This window comes from Calliopsis andreniformis, chromosome 5 (genome assembly GCF_051401765.1).
Source record: "Calliopsis andreniformis isolate RMS-2024a chromosome 5, iyCalAndr_principal, whole genome shotgun sequence".
NCBI classification, from domain to species: Eukaryota; Metazoa; Arthropoda; class Insecta; order Hymenoptera; family Andrenidae; genus Calliopsis; species Calliopsis andreniformis.
The window spans coordinates 18,958,031-18,973,104 of record NC_135066.1 but is presented as its reverse complement, the minus strand read 5'-3'; the positions used below and the strand labels follow the sequence as shown (position 1 = coordinate 18,973,104).

The following is a 15,074-nucleotide window of genomic DNA, read 5'->3' as shown; positions in this document are numbered from 1 at the left end:
CAACATCGATGTTATTAAAGGTTTATTAATGGCACTATTGGCGTGGTGTCGTCTGTTTCCAGATTTTTTATGCGAACAATTGCTGAATCAATAAAAATTGTTTTACTTTTGGGGTCGGAATATACGATTGGAAGAATTACCGTGAAATTTAAAATAATGGGTACGGCTTTTATATGTCGAAAACAATTCATCGTATCGCACAGTTTTTTTTATTCACGCTGTGTAACCCCCTACTGGATTATAAGCAGCATACACTAATTAGTGTATGTATAATACATTAGTGTATATAGAGTACAGGTACAGTACAAACAATAGAGTACAGCACAATACATAAATTAAGAGCAAAGAAACAAAAGTAGCGAAGCGTTAAGGCTGAATATTATAGTATAATTAATACTGTAACTAAATCGTAATATATAGATTGTGTAGTTACAAAAGTAGGTTATTCTTCTTTAGGTACTCAAAAATAGTACGTAGAGATGTAACAAGCGGTTTATACAGAAATGCGTCCATCGAGTAGGGTGGAAAAAAGCCAGAGTTCTCTTTCTTTAGCTTCTTTTTGGATGGAGCAACTACATTTCCTACTGCGGCGATCGGTGGCATTGCCAGGCGAAATCGAAAACCGCAGATCGAGACACATCTCTTCACGCGCGGGCAGAATGTCAATTAGATTAAGTTGTATATATTTCGCGGCGCCGTTCTGTCCTAGTGAAATAAGTCTCCTCCTAACCGTCACGTAGCCCTCGACTTCGGTAATTGTTTAAAGAACAGGACACGCGGCGGAGGCGCATACGAAAACCGAAAAGCGCAAAAGTCTCTGTTTCGAGACTCGTAAGCGACGACAGCTTACGATTTGTAATAAAAACTGTTGGGTCATTCCACGCCAAATCGATCACTTTTCGATCTTGACATGAGGGATTTTGTTCAAAATTGAATAAGATGCACTCCACACGAAATTATGGGGGGGGGGGAGGGAGTCATCATTTCGCTGTTCTCGAGCTTGTTTAAAAAATACAGGCGATCAAATTATTAAATCTTTGCCTACTTTCGTGAAATCGGGGTGTACTTAGGAATTTTTATCTCGGAAGTTATTTGCTGTATTGAGTTGACTCCTTTTTCATTTTAATTCGGGAAGGTTTGACGTATTTTAGTAATATATTTCTTAATTGGAAACTCTTTTTTGTAATATAGAAAATTATAAACAAGTTTTTCTCTTGCAAATATGTGGTATCAACATGACGGCTGTCCTGTTCATTATACACGGGTAGCAAGAGAAACGTTGGATTCTAGGTTTCTAAACCGATGGATTGAACGAGGTGCAACTGTTTCATGGCCAGCACGTTCGCCTGATTTAAATCCACTAGATTTCTTTTTGCGAGGCCTGCTAAAACAAACCGCGTACATGAATGCTCCAACAGTTGAAGATATGCATCAGCGTATCATCACAGCATGACCAAATATCACTTCGTATATACTTGTCACAGTTCAACATTCCTTCCGAGCCAGTTTACAGCAATGCATCGACGTAAACGGACATCCTTTCGAGCATTTTGATATACAGGCATTCCGTTTTCATATTTTAAATCTTATACGTTTTCTCTGTCCGTGTCCTTGAATGAACTTGAATAATAATGGACACTGAATTTTTAATGAAGGGGGCCATCATTGTAGAGTATTTGAAAAGTGGTTCCATTTAAAAAAATGGAGGTGACCTTGGTACCTCTAAAAAAAATGGCAAAAAAACAAATTTTTTTGGCATTGTGTGAGCTCCATTGAACCATTCAACTTTGTCCTTAAGACATCTGACGGATCTTTAAAAACAAGAAAGATATTTGAGGTGCAAACGTTAGGTGACTCACCCTGTATACATATATTGGCACATTCGTGTTAACTAAAAAAAAGGGGATAAACTTTGAGAAAAGTAACTCAAAAACAAAAACACTGTCAGTGTAAAAATGTGTAGCAAATACTTTTGTGGAAATCATGGTTATTCCGATCTCAACAAAAACACAGATCACAGTTGCACGTAATTTTAGCCGAAACGTATTATTGGTTGAAGCGGTCACAACTAGATACTAAGTGAGGAAAGGTGAAGTCAGTCTTTTGCCCCTATGCTGTCCCAAGTGCAAGTTTACCAGCTCTGAACAGTATCATGTTTAATTAACGTATATTGTACACAATGTTTCGATTTTCACATTATATTTAAATAAGTTGAATGCTAATAAAAAGTCTAACCACGAAAACAGCTGAAATCCCAACAAAATATGTGGCCGCTAAGACAGTAAAGCTGGGGATTATAGCCCCTTTAGTCTGTTCTAGTCCCTACTCCCCTTTTGATTCAGGCCTGGTAAAAACAATTTTGTCGCAAAAGAGCCCGTCAAGTACATTTTGTATGACTTTTAAAGTGATGCTTATCTTGCAAATTTTGTAGAGCGTACACTAAACTATTCACATAAACTATAAGGTTAATATCCTTTGCCTTATTTAATTTCGATACTTTGCAAAATCGGAATAAGTACGATTTATGCAAATGTACTTGGCACACATTTTTGCAGTGACAGCGTTTTTGTTGGGATATTTTGTTACTGTTTACCGCTTGCTGTTAAGTACTAAGAATGTATGTTGAAAACGTAGGTCACGACATTTTCTAAAATTTCGACCTGCGCTATCCAGAATGTCTAATATTAAGGCGTCATATCTCAGGAACCGATGATTTCAAGTTAGATTTTTCATGAAAAACAAGGTTTTTTCTAACTATGAAGCAGTCAACACCAAATAATTTTATTCTCTTAATCGTAAACTCTGTTCGATCATCACCTGCTAATTTAATTTTAGGTTGACTAGTTCAATTTAATCGGAATGTATGATTCCACTTAAAGAGAATCAAAGTTTCAATTTAATACTAAATTCGGTTCGAATGCACGAACTATGTGAATGATTAATTCTAATGTTTCAGCTTATTCTAAAATTGGATCAACTGTTGGAATGTAGTTGCTTATAAATCGATTTGAAGCTTAGTTCTACTCGATTTGATTGTTGAAATTTAGATATTTAATTCATATCGAATGTGTAACCCCCGCCTTGGGGGTGGTTTTCATCCCGTTAACATGCATTAGAGCCGATGAAAAAAATACGTGTCAAATATTTTCAGCTATTCAACAATCCTTCTAAATTTCATCAGAATCAGAGATTTACAGCTCGCGATGTTCCCCTATGAGTCCAAGAATAAGCGAGTAGTGTGGGAGATTCGATTCGTCATCGATTATACTCGGCCATGATCGTATTCGGAAATATTCACGACGTGCGTTGAACCGGTTTTATGTTCTTATATGTATACTATAAAAAAATATAAATTTTAATGAAAAAATTAAACGTCACTTTAGTTTTTCGATAAATTTGTTTAGCGTGAAGGATTGACATATGCTATTATGTTGGTTATGAAAACGTATGAAACTTGTTTCTTGTTTACTTTTCCGAAATATGAAGGGAAAACGCTGGGTAGTAATTGTGTGAACTTTCCATGTCAAATCGCACTTTTGCTCCTGTTTGTTATTTTACATTGCAATATTTATAGAACCTGTTTGTAGTGTTTCGTAATATCTAGTGATAAAAACTAAAGTCATGTAATAAATGTAGTATGAAGCTATATGAAATGTACTTTAATTAATTTACAATGTGCTCACAAATGTTATGAATACTTGCAAAGACGATCAATAAATATTAAAATAAATGATGAATTATAAAAATTATTGTGACAATATATTTCGTCGTACCTCCCTACTCTTCAGCTTTAAAGTTTATATTATACGTATATAACTCATTTAATTAAAGTAAATTAAATAAATTATGTTTATAGAAATAAAATATTTCCGGAAACTGGACATATGAAATTAATAATCATTCATGAATAAATTCTTAAGTCAATATGTGTTCGTTAATATTTCTTATTAAGTTTCATTTCAATCAATTTGTATCATTATGTTTATTCTGAAATTTCTTTGTGTTTTAAATAAAAAGTTTGAAATAAAATTATACGATTATCGCGATCAAAGATTAAAAAACTTATTTTATAAAGGCGAAGTGACTGATATAACATTTTATTTTCATTTAACTACGTAATAAAAATTAATTTATGTTTAATTTTATTTCAATATGTTTCACTTAAGTACTATATAAATGAATGAATTAGTATCTCTGTTTGATCCGTGTGCGCGCATGCATAACAGAGAAACATAATGAAATTCTTATTCTTTAAATGTGCATTATATACGTATAACAATAGGATTTTTAGTTTGTTAAATGTCTGTAATTTGAACTATTTAATACGAGGAGCACCTAATTCATATGTTGAACACAATTAAAGAAATGTTTTTGAAACATAGATTTTTGTTAACACAACTAAAGAAATAAAATTATGCATAAAATACGAGGAAAGTCCGACTAATAATGTTTCCTATAATACACAAATTAAAACTTCATCTTATTTGTATTTTGTACTTGAATATATACTTTTCATGCACACATGTACTTACAGGAAAATCGACTAACACTTGATTAGAAGAATCATAAAAATAATGCTGTTGTTTAACATATATTTTTAGAATGTTAGATCCTCCTGTAAGTAATGCATTTTCTCTGAGTGTTGAGTTTCAAAGTTAGATGAGTTTAATAAATAAAATAATACAACTGTACAAAATATTAGTGTAAGTCAATATCAAAGATGGTTTAACAAATTTCGAAATGGGAACTATAGTCTCGAAGATAAACCTTGTATTGGGAGGCCTGAAAAATTCGATAAAATACGGAAGTATTTCTCGCAGATGTTTCTTCGAGGCTACATCTCGAAAAGTAAAATCTTACAAAAGTCTAAATGAAATCCAATAATTAAAACCGAGCAGTATCCATCACTAAGGAAATCAACGCACATCGAGGAAATTAAATGGTGGATTAATTCGCGAACGTTTAATCGAAATGTCTATCTTGCCATCGAAACTGTCTTGCCATCACAAAAACTTACCAAAGAAACTGTCGATGTTCTGCAATTTGAGATATTTCACGGCAGACAGTGCATATTTTTCCTGCTGGTGAAGATTGTAGCTACTCGTGTATAACGGTGCAAGATTCGACGGATAAAATATACGTCTAGGTTGATTGTTCTTCGTGTCGTAGTCAAGCCATATTCCCTCCTCCTCGTTCCAAAGGACATTGTCGATTGCGAGCTGTAATTCAGCCGCTATCTTCGCATAATACTGAGATTTCTGAAAAATAAATCCGAATTGTAGATCAGTGTTGGGTAAAGGTTATTTAAGTAATAAACAAAAAAAGGCATAAATAAATTTGATTTGGCTAGACCAACTGCTACGGTTTTCATTAATGCGAATTATTACAACAAAAAGTAAAATCACCGCAACGAAATTTAACGACTACCTTGCGATTCCTTGCCATACACTCGGACTTCAGTAAGACATCTCGTGAATCGTTAGCCAAACGCGTTAAGCAGACAGCGCACGCGGACAGGAGTACAGTATGCTTGTATGGACTGCGATGAAAACAGAATAGTGAGCGATAGCAGGTCATAGTGGAGACATGCATGGACGTTGGACATGTTTGTCCAACGTCTTACGATTCTGGTATTACTTGTTCGGAGAGAGATTTGGACGTCAAGCACAACGCTCTGACAAGCTCGGAGGCAGATGATATACTCTGTTTGAGATGACACGCCATCGGTAGTGACTAAATGCCTAGGACATAGGATAATCAATGCTCCTGTAGAGATTGCTGATTTGGATGGTCGGTGTTGTAAACAAAACTACGAATTACTCTAATCGGAGTGATTAACAGTCAATGCGTTAATAGCAAGGACGTTTGAAAGTTCTTTAATTCAAAGGAACAAGCTCTAAAAAATGATTTAATATCCGCGAGGGTAGCAGACAGCTCCAAACTAGACGATGTCTCGTCAATATCGACCGAATTCTCTAACGGGTTAGAATTTCTTTTTCGTAGAAACTTATTCGAATTCATATGAAGCAACAACCTCTAAGAATAAAATGCAGTTCTACTTTTACGAGTATAGCAGACCGATCTGAAACAGATGACGCGAAGCGATATCTTGACGTTGCGCGGTGGTCGAGACTGGATCTTATACAAAATCGAATTTACCTCAAAGAAGGTTATTTGTGTAGCGTACAATTATTTTATTTTGCAACGAAATCTCGAGACCATTCCCAAGTTATGAGTAATCTATAGGATATCCCAGTACTGGCGGTAGAAATGGAAAGAGGACGATTCTATACGAAAAAATAAGTCAAAAACGTAGAATAAAATTTGTTGATATCATGCTTCGTTTTCGAGAAAATTGACTTTGAATTTGAATTCATCAAGGGCACTGTCTCTACACTGTACGAAGTTCTGTATTGATCCAAGCACCTAAAGTTAATGCAGCGTATGGAGTATTGCTGTACAGGCACGTGATACGTCGCGCTACTTATCTCTATTACGGTCATATGTGAATAAACTGGACGTGTCTCAAAACATACCGACCACCGCATAGAAAGAAATCGTGTGTGTTACATTGCCCCAATCGGTTAACCGAGAACGAGAGTACAGTCTTAAGCATTTTGGGGGTGAACGAGGGAAGAGGAATACTTCTAGCTTACCGTAAAAACAATAGTTAATAGTCAGACAGCGAGTGTTCCTCTTACCTTGTGTGCTCTTCAAGCACTCAAAGTTATACTTCCGTAAACTTGTCCGATTACAATTCAAATACATAGAATTTTCTCGAAAATAAAGCATGACATCAAAAAATTGTATTTTTTATTTCGAATTTAATTTGGTCATGTAAAGTCACTAGTTTTTTGCTTTTACCGCCAGCTCTGAGACATCCTGTATAACTCAGCCAGCGATTTAAGTTCGAATAAAAGTAAAAGTAAAAAATTTTCAACATAATCTACAAGTTACGCCTCTACATTATCAACTTTTTGTAAAATAGACATATTATTCCCACTTACGTTGAACAATTTTATTTATAACCTAGAAATGTGTTTGCAATTAACGTTAAGCAAACGTTTAAAAAAGCGGTGCTATAAGCCAATATTATGAAGTATTAGTATTAAGAAAGTACATACATCAGTATTCTAAAATTATATCACATATTTATTTAATATTCATAATAACAAGCTCTGCTTACAATTACTATAGTGGACAATAAAATTGCAATACTCACTAAAAATACTAAAATACTATTTGTTAAATATGAAAGTAATTATAAAAGCGATACTTAAATATATTTAAATTGTTATATAAATCGAAATTTGAAGTAAAAAAAGGGGAAATTAGGTCAATAACAAATAACACAGAGGATTACTTCTCATGTGATAGTTAAACTAAAAGCATTGATATTTGTAAGGTAGTGTAATTTCAATAGCCATTACTGTATATATCTTTTTTGTAGTCGTGGCAAAAAGTTTTCCATCAAACATACTAATATGAAATTAGCTAAAAGCTAAAAACACTCATGTTCTAGAATTATAAAATGTTATTAGTTATAGTTAAAACGTATGGGAAAGTGAAAAGTGTTAAAAACAACCTTTCATTTTTTGTGGAAAAAAAAAGTGCCATTGACAAAGAGTGTGTTACTAATAGTTATTGATTGCATTAAACCTTGCAAATGCTCGGAGATAATGTAGAATAATGTCAGGTGAAGCCGTCTTGATCGTAAATAATAACGCACGTTCGCCCGCTGGAGTCGTCCAGGCTGCCAGCGACGACGCGCCCGCCGCGGCGCGGCGATGCGACTCGACGCAGCATCAACTTTCGGCAATTTTCACAGGGCCAATTTTAAAATGTCCATATTTTTGAAAGTTTGTCCATCAAGGGGAAGGATTAAATAATATTCTCCTTTTTTTCTCCTTTTTTTTCATTTGTTTAAAATAATTGCAAAAAAAAAATGGTTAAAAAGAATTTTTTTAATTGAACTAATTTTGCAATTTTCATTGTTGAAGCTTTCGGGTGTAAGCGGTGTCCGGTAGGAAGAGACTAAATCAGTTTCAGTGTGTCTTTCGACCCCCTGAAGAAGCCAGCTACAATGCTAGCGAAACGTCGGGAAATCTCTTTCTACTGGACACGGCTTACACCCGAAAGCTTCAACAATGAGAATTGTATGAGGCCGAGCCGTGAAAGTCTCAAATCTCTGAACTAATTTCTTTTATAAACTTCAATGTTTTCTCTATAAGCACCATAAAGCTTATCTCCATCCGCTTACTAGTTCAATAGCTATAATTTGTTTTCAAAAAGTTAGCACTTAACTTCAAACAGCTGTAAAATTGACAATTTTTAAAATTTTGAAAAATCCTTTGGAGTCCGTTTAAATATCGTTAAAGACTAGAACATATTCAAATTTGAGCAATCTACAAAAACTTACTCCAAACGTGCCCGATTTCGGGTGGAATGCATTGTCAGTGAACTGCTGATCTTGGCAAAATACTAGGTTACAGAAACATTTGGATTCGGAGCAACGCTCGTTTATGATGTCATAATTAACCGGAACGTAATACCTCAGGGCACTGTAATATCAGTACTCTGTTGCTAAGAACAAGAATTTGTATACAGGGTGTCCCAGCGAACACTGTACAGTGCGTTAATTCCTAAAGTATTAGAAATGAAAAAGATTGTTCATATAGGATTGCATGGGTCGAAGGGGTCAATTTATTAGCGAAGGCGAATTCTTTATGACATTATTATTTAATGAGATATGATGGTCAAGTTTCAAGACGAATCCAGCGGCGTGTAATTTACGTACTCTTTTTTAATTAATTTTCAAGATATTGCGCTTACAAATTTAGTGATTTTCGACGAAAGGGAACTTTTCTGACCAGCAGGTACTGCGGGCGGTCTATTGTTCCCTCCCGATGGCGCGTGTTAGGCATTACCCCTTGGAACCGATACTAAGGGAGGGAACAATAAACCGCCCGCAGTACCTGTTGGTCAGAAAGGTTCTCTTCCGACAAAGATCACTAAATTTGTAAGTGCAATATCTCGAAAATTAATTAAAAATAGTATATAAATTAGACGTCGCTGGATTCATCTTAAAACACACTATCAACTGATCTGTAAAAAAATGTATAGTTCCATTTAAAAAACCAAACTTGACCATCATATCTCATGTAATAACAATGTTACAAAATATTTGCCTTAGCTAATAAATTGGCCCTTTCGAACCATGCAATCCTGTATAAACAATTTTTCTGCAACGCACATGTTTCCAAAAAATGCTGATTTCTTCCTACATGAATCCTGTTGTCCTGGTGGGGATACCTCACAATGAAATTACGAGACACTACTTGGAGGAAGAGGAAACTCCTTCGAAAAAATCTTGTCAGTCAGTCGGAAAGCCTCTGTGAAGGCATGTTTACTCCTCAAGAGTACTACGGGATGTTCTGGGTGTATGTGGAGAACAACGGAGATGCCACTGCTTCCGTTGAAGCATATCAACGACGGTATCCGGAGCGGCGGACACCCAGTGCAAATTCGTTCCGCAGAATGGCATCCCGATTTTATACCACTGGGTCCGCATTTACTGAATTAACAACAATCGGCCCCTTTCGGGGCCACCAATTCTTTTTACAACGTAGGAACAACAAGTTCCATTAAAAATAACTTCAGTGATTGTATCACTTGATCAGTGTTGGTGGTCGTGCAGTGAAGTGAATACATCTTCGATACAGCAATAACTCGGATACACTTGACGTCGCGACCCTTTATTTCGGGTGGTGGCGTATACCTGCGATCAGCTGTGCAGAGGGCGCTGAACTACCATACAACCATTTCGTCCGCAGATGTTCCGGCTCGGCACAGTGACCTAGGGGCACAGGTTTCTAAAAAGGAAGGAAAGGAATTACCGAAAGGGTGAGTTTTATTCAATTTGTCGGTAATCAGTATTTTTTAAATTTAACGCAGGCTATGACTTCTTGTCGACGATATCTCTCCAACGGAGCGAGATATCGAAAAGTGCCACTCTTCCTTTTCGACTCCTTTACCCATAACAAGTAAAAAAACAAGAGTAAGCGGCCTATGCGTTACTGTGCGTAATGGAGGGAGTAATTCTAAATATTTGCGGCCTCAGTCTGGCAACACAGGGCCCAAGCAGGCCCCGACTCAGTCGCTCTCCGACCACTGAAAGAGCGGATAGCATTTCAGCATATCTCTATTGTTATTATCCGAAACCTTGAATCCCAAATAACCGTGGAGGCGAAAGTGTTTACAGTGTGGAAAGAACTTTCCTCTCTTTTTTTTTTTAAAATATTTAAATTGCATGTAACATTATTTCACAAATGCTATAATTTTCTTATACAAATTGTTATTTATAAATCCATATCTAGAAAGTATATCTGAACTTTTAGAAACAACTTCCAAAAATGAAACTGCAATAACTGTTACGAAAATATTACTTGTTACATTGCTAAATTGTTTATTGTTAATTTCAAACACATATATGTAATTATAATTCTCCACAAAAACTACATAGAGGTACATGTTTATACGTGTGTACTGGAGCTCTTAATATGCCTCGGATTTACAAGTATCCGAGTCTCGACTACAAAATAATTTCAATTAATACGTTTTCACAAAAAAAGGTAGATTACCATGTGTCAGTGTCCTGTGTGCATTAAAGGAATTCAAAACAGCATCTTTAATTATCTTGCAATTTTATTTAAATCGATTTAAGACTGTGTCTTAATCTAAACCTTTTACAATTATTGAAAGTGTAAGTAAGTAATCGATTTGATACTGGTGCCATTGCTTGGAATTACTTACAGACGAAGAAATCTGCCTTAGGGAGTCTATGAGAGAGACGAATTTCCTCTTAAAGTCAGAAAAAGAGACCCGATCTACTGCACAATATGGCAACATTGCGAGACGTACGCTTTTGGTGTTGGATCCCCCCACAGTGAACCGCCGGTTGCATACTACGCCCTGAACTCAGCTCTAAAAAATCGGACAGCAGGTCTGTATGAAGAATTTAAGCTCAAACTCTAGTGGGTTTTTTAGAGCTAGAACTACAGTTCAGAGGTAGGGCAGTATCGATCCGGGATTCATCTGAGTTTACGGTCCGTCTTTATCTCCACTAGATTAGAGAACTGGTTTCGCAGAGTATGCCCTCGGTGTAACGTATTAAAAATAAACAAATATCCGAATCCTCATAGGATTTTGCTACCTCGTGTCGGGTATCCATGCCTCAATCACATTTATGGTAGAATTAACACGTCCGACGCGCAACTCGATAGATCTATCGAGTTGAGCCCGTTTTCCAGGAGAAGTATTGACCTGGTCGGAAAGAGGCCCCGTCGAGAGGGAAGGTCTGCCAGGTCAGAGACCACTTATGACCTTCCCTCTCTATCGTCTCTCCTGAAGGCACTATTTATGTTTACAACATAATGACACTACCGATTTTTATGAGTTGTACCCGAAAATTTTTCCTAACATTTTGTTGAGGTCAGTCGCGAAAAAAGTGTCGAAGAGTGTAGTTCTTGTGCGACAAAATGCAGCGAAGAAGAATAGTCGATTCTGACGGTAAGTTTTATCTCTCACAATTTATCGATATTTAACAAATAAATATCAATTGTCACATATCAACGGTGGTTATCTAAAGATATATTTTCCTAAGCGTGATCCGTCGCCACGATCCTTCGCCGCGATCCTCCGCCGCGATCCTCCGCCACGTTCGCTGATCGCGGTGGTCAGACGTAAGCAGCGATTTCTAATACGCCGTTTAACATTTTATCGTCATCTATATGAGATACTTAACGGATAATATAAAACGATATATTGATAATCGCTGCTAGCGTCTAGCCACCGCAACCAACGATTAGTTGATCGCGACAGCAGCTAGTCGCGGCGACAAATCGCGCTTAGCAAACCATATCTATAATGGAAAGTGATGCATGTAAGTGTAGAGCATTCCATTTTTACTTGTAAATGCAATTATTTCTCGAACTATTATTCATTATTCAAAAAAATGTTATAGTCAAAAATATTAAAAATTTTGTTAAGACATTTTTCACTTTTCAGTGCCAAAAATCTCACGAACTGTTTTTTTAGGAGTTCTTTTTAGGAGTTTTATTCCATGCAGGAACCGTTAAATATCCGCGTTTGTCGACTCATTGGTCAAAAAAGGAGATAACAGACGGACTGTACAGAATACGATCTGTTTTGATATATTTTAACAATAGAATGACCACAATTTTTAGGCCAGACCGTGACCTCTCCATAGATGAATCCATGATTCTATGCAGAGGTCGACTTTCGTTCCGCCAATACATACAAACAAAGCGCCATAAATATGACATGAAGTTCCATGTGTTGGCGGAACCATGCGGCCTGGCTCTAAAATTGATACTATACTCCGGATCAAATGACCAAGACATTGGTGGGAGAAAGCACGCGGACAAAGTTTTGCATCAATTACTAGCCGGACGGACTGGACTAGGACACTCCATATACACAGACAATTTTTATAACAGTTTACTGCTCACACGTAACCTACTAATTCAAAAGACATATATAACAGGGACGTAACAAAAAAATAGACGACACAACCCGATGGACGTGACGAGAGCAGCTTTGGAAAAACATGAAGCTGTGAGTCAATATACCACTGATAGGATTTGCGTTCCGAAATGGAAGGATAAGCAAGAAGTTCTGATTATTTCATCAGAACATCAGGGATCCATGATCGATGCTTCTAACCGGCGAGGCGTTGTTTCTCGTAAGCCATTAATGGTAGCCAAATATAACGAAGGTATGAGTGGCATTGATCGCATGGATCAACGTTTTGTTTATTACCCATGCAAACGCAAAACCCTGAAGTGGTATAAGAAACTTGCAATTCATGTCTTCCAAATGCTGCTCATAAACAGTTATTTATTGTACACAGACTACACGACTGACAATGAAACTAGACGGATATTATATGGCTTTCGACTTGACGTTATTAAGACACTAATGCGGACAGATTATCCCAACAAACCTTCCAAACCACCACCCATTTCCTCTAATTCCCATTTCCCTTCTTTTTCTCAACCCACCGCGGCTAACGGGAGGACGCATGTACGAAAAACCTGCAGGCAGTGCAAAAAAAGCACTAAATATGTCTGCCAGAGTTGCCCACCCGACAAATATGGTACTATTGGTTTATGTTCGAAATGTTTCTGCGCGTACCATGCATGAAGGGGACAAGAGCATCTCGAGGTGCCAATCACCGATCACGGAATAAAAACTGATGATCATCGACCACACGAGGAGTGGGCTTTGGAATCAGTGCGCTTGTGCTAGCGACATAATTACGATTGGCACTCTGTTGATTATTGTACCTTATTCGTAAAATTTATTGTTTATATTTTGTTACAAATTTTTTACTGTGCATTGAACATTTTTAAATACTTGTTGTAAATTTGTTGTTAATATTTTGTTACAGATTTTTCATTGTAAATGTACACTTGATATTTTATTATAAATTTAATATTGCAAATATTATATAATAAATTTTGTTGAAAATTGATTATTATAAATATTGTTTCTATTACCAATTCGTTTGTTATCAATATTCCCATAATTTTGCGCAAAGACCGCGGATATAGTGGACTCGATTTCGTGAAGAAAATATTGGAATGTAAATTTTTTGGAGTATTCTGCTCGGCTCGTGGCTCTTTCGTCCCTAAACGTGTTGCAAAGGTCTTTACAAGTGCCACTGACGGGAAGGCTCCGATTGTACAGCACGGTGCTGCCGCGGCGCGCTAGCATATGATCGGACAAAACTGTTTCAACCATTTTCTTACTCCAGCACACAATGTGTTAATTTCAACAGGCGGTTCAGGGTCACTCAGCTCCTGGGCCCGTACCTAATATCGCGGGCATCCTGCACACACAGGGTGTATTAGGACGGGCGGCTGTACTTGGGACGGTAGTTTAGACCTAGTTTGAATTGCCGGAACAAGTGCAGTCAAACAATTCTCCAAGGCCAGGTGAAAACCGAACCTCGGCAGAAGCCTGCAAGAGACCGAGCCTCGCGCTGGTGATCCCGCCTCCCCGTGGCCCCCGCTGGAACGCTGCCCTCCTTGGGCCCATACTTGTATGGGTACGAGGAGGGCAGTAACCAAGTGGATCACTTCCCATTCGGGACGGTCTTCCCTTCGGATGATCCTGTAGGAAGGTGACGAGGGGGTTTTTCCGAGTCTGCGCCCCCTGGTAGTGGTTTAACGCTCCGAACACCGGCCGACATAGGCGCAAGCCTCGATCGGGATGCCCGCTTCAGGCCTTAGGCAACAAATACAATCAATGTCACTCAGCTCCTCACGCGCCTTTCTAGTGGGTTCCCCCACCCCGGCAATTCCCCATGCGCGCAGACGCACTTGTCGCGCGTGCGGAATATCCGTGAGCTCATTCCTCTGTCCCACCAGAAAGACGCGTGAGGGGCTGAGTGACCCTGAGCCGCCTGTTGAAATTAATTCTACCATAGTATTTTACACTCTATTTTTCTTCCATCCTGAGACAAACAGGCCAGAAAAAAGGAAATATTTGGGAATTTCTGAAACTACTACCACCGATGATAACAGTATAGGCATGATTTCGAACTATACGTATGGATTATTACACTGCCACCTCTATACCTATATTCGAAAACAGTTGCCAGCTTATTACGCAGAACCCTAAAAGATGCCATAGACGAATCTGTTCCCCCTTGACCATAATGAGGGACGCCCAGCATGACACCACGCCTTACCTTCTTAACGTCTTCCTTGTACAGGTTGATCCTCTCGTTAGGGGACTCAAAGTCAATGTTATCGCAAAAACGTCGCAGCTGGAACGCCGTGTTTGTACACTCGATCTATTGATAAGTCTTTCCTGTGACCTAAAAGGTCGATATTGCTTTTGTTCATCTATTGTGTCGGATCCCCACCACCTTCAATGCTATCTGCAGTAGCATTATATTTTTCTTTTCTTCTTCTATTTCTCAACTTTCTCCCATAAATAAATACTTATCGAAGTTAAGTGCCTTCTATTGTAGCGACAAAACCTTT

The 15,074-nt window shown here is 37.6% G+C and overlaps 1 protein-coding gene across 2 annotated transcripts in view; it reads right to left on the bottom strand.

Annotated features, from left to right (window-relative positions):
* LOC143178800 (trehalase) overlaps window positions 1-15,074 on the bottom strand; it is a 204,090-nt gene that overhangs the window by 50,231 nt on the left and 138,785 nt on the right. For both annotated transcript variants that reach the window (XM_076377648.1, XM_076377649.1), the window contains exon 7: window positions 5,018-5,258. In XM_076377648.1, coding sequence (XP_076233763.1) covers window positions 5,018-5,258 — 241 coding nt within the window. The remainder of the gene's footprint in view (window positions 1-5,017; window positions 5,259-15,074) is intronic.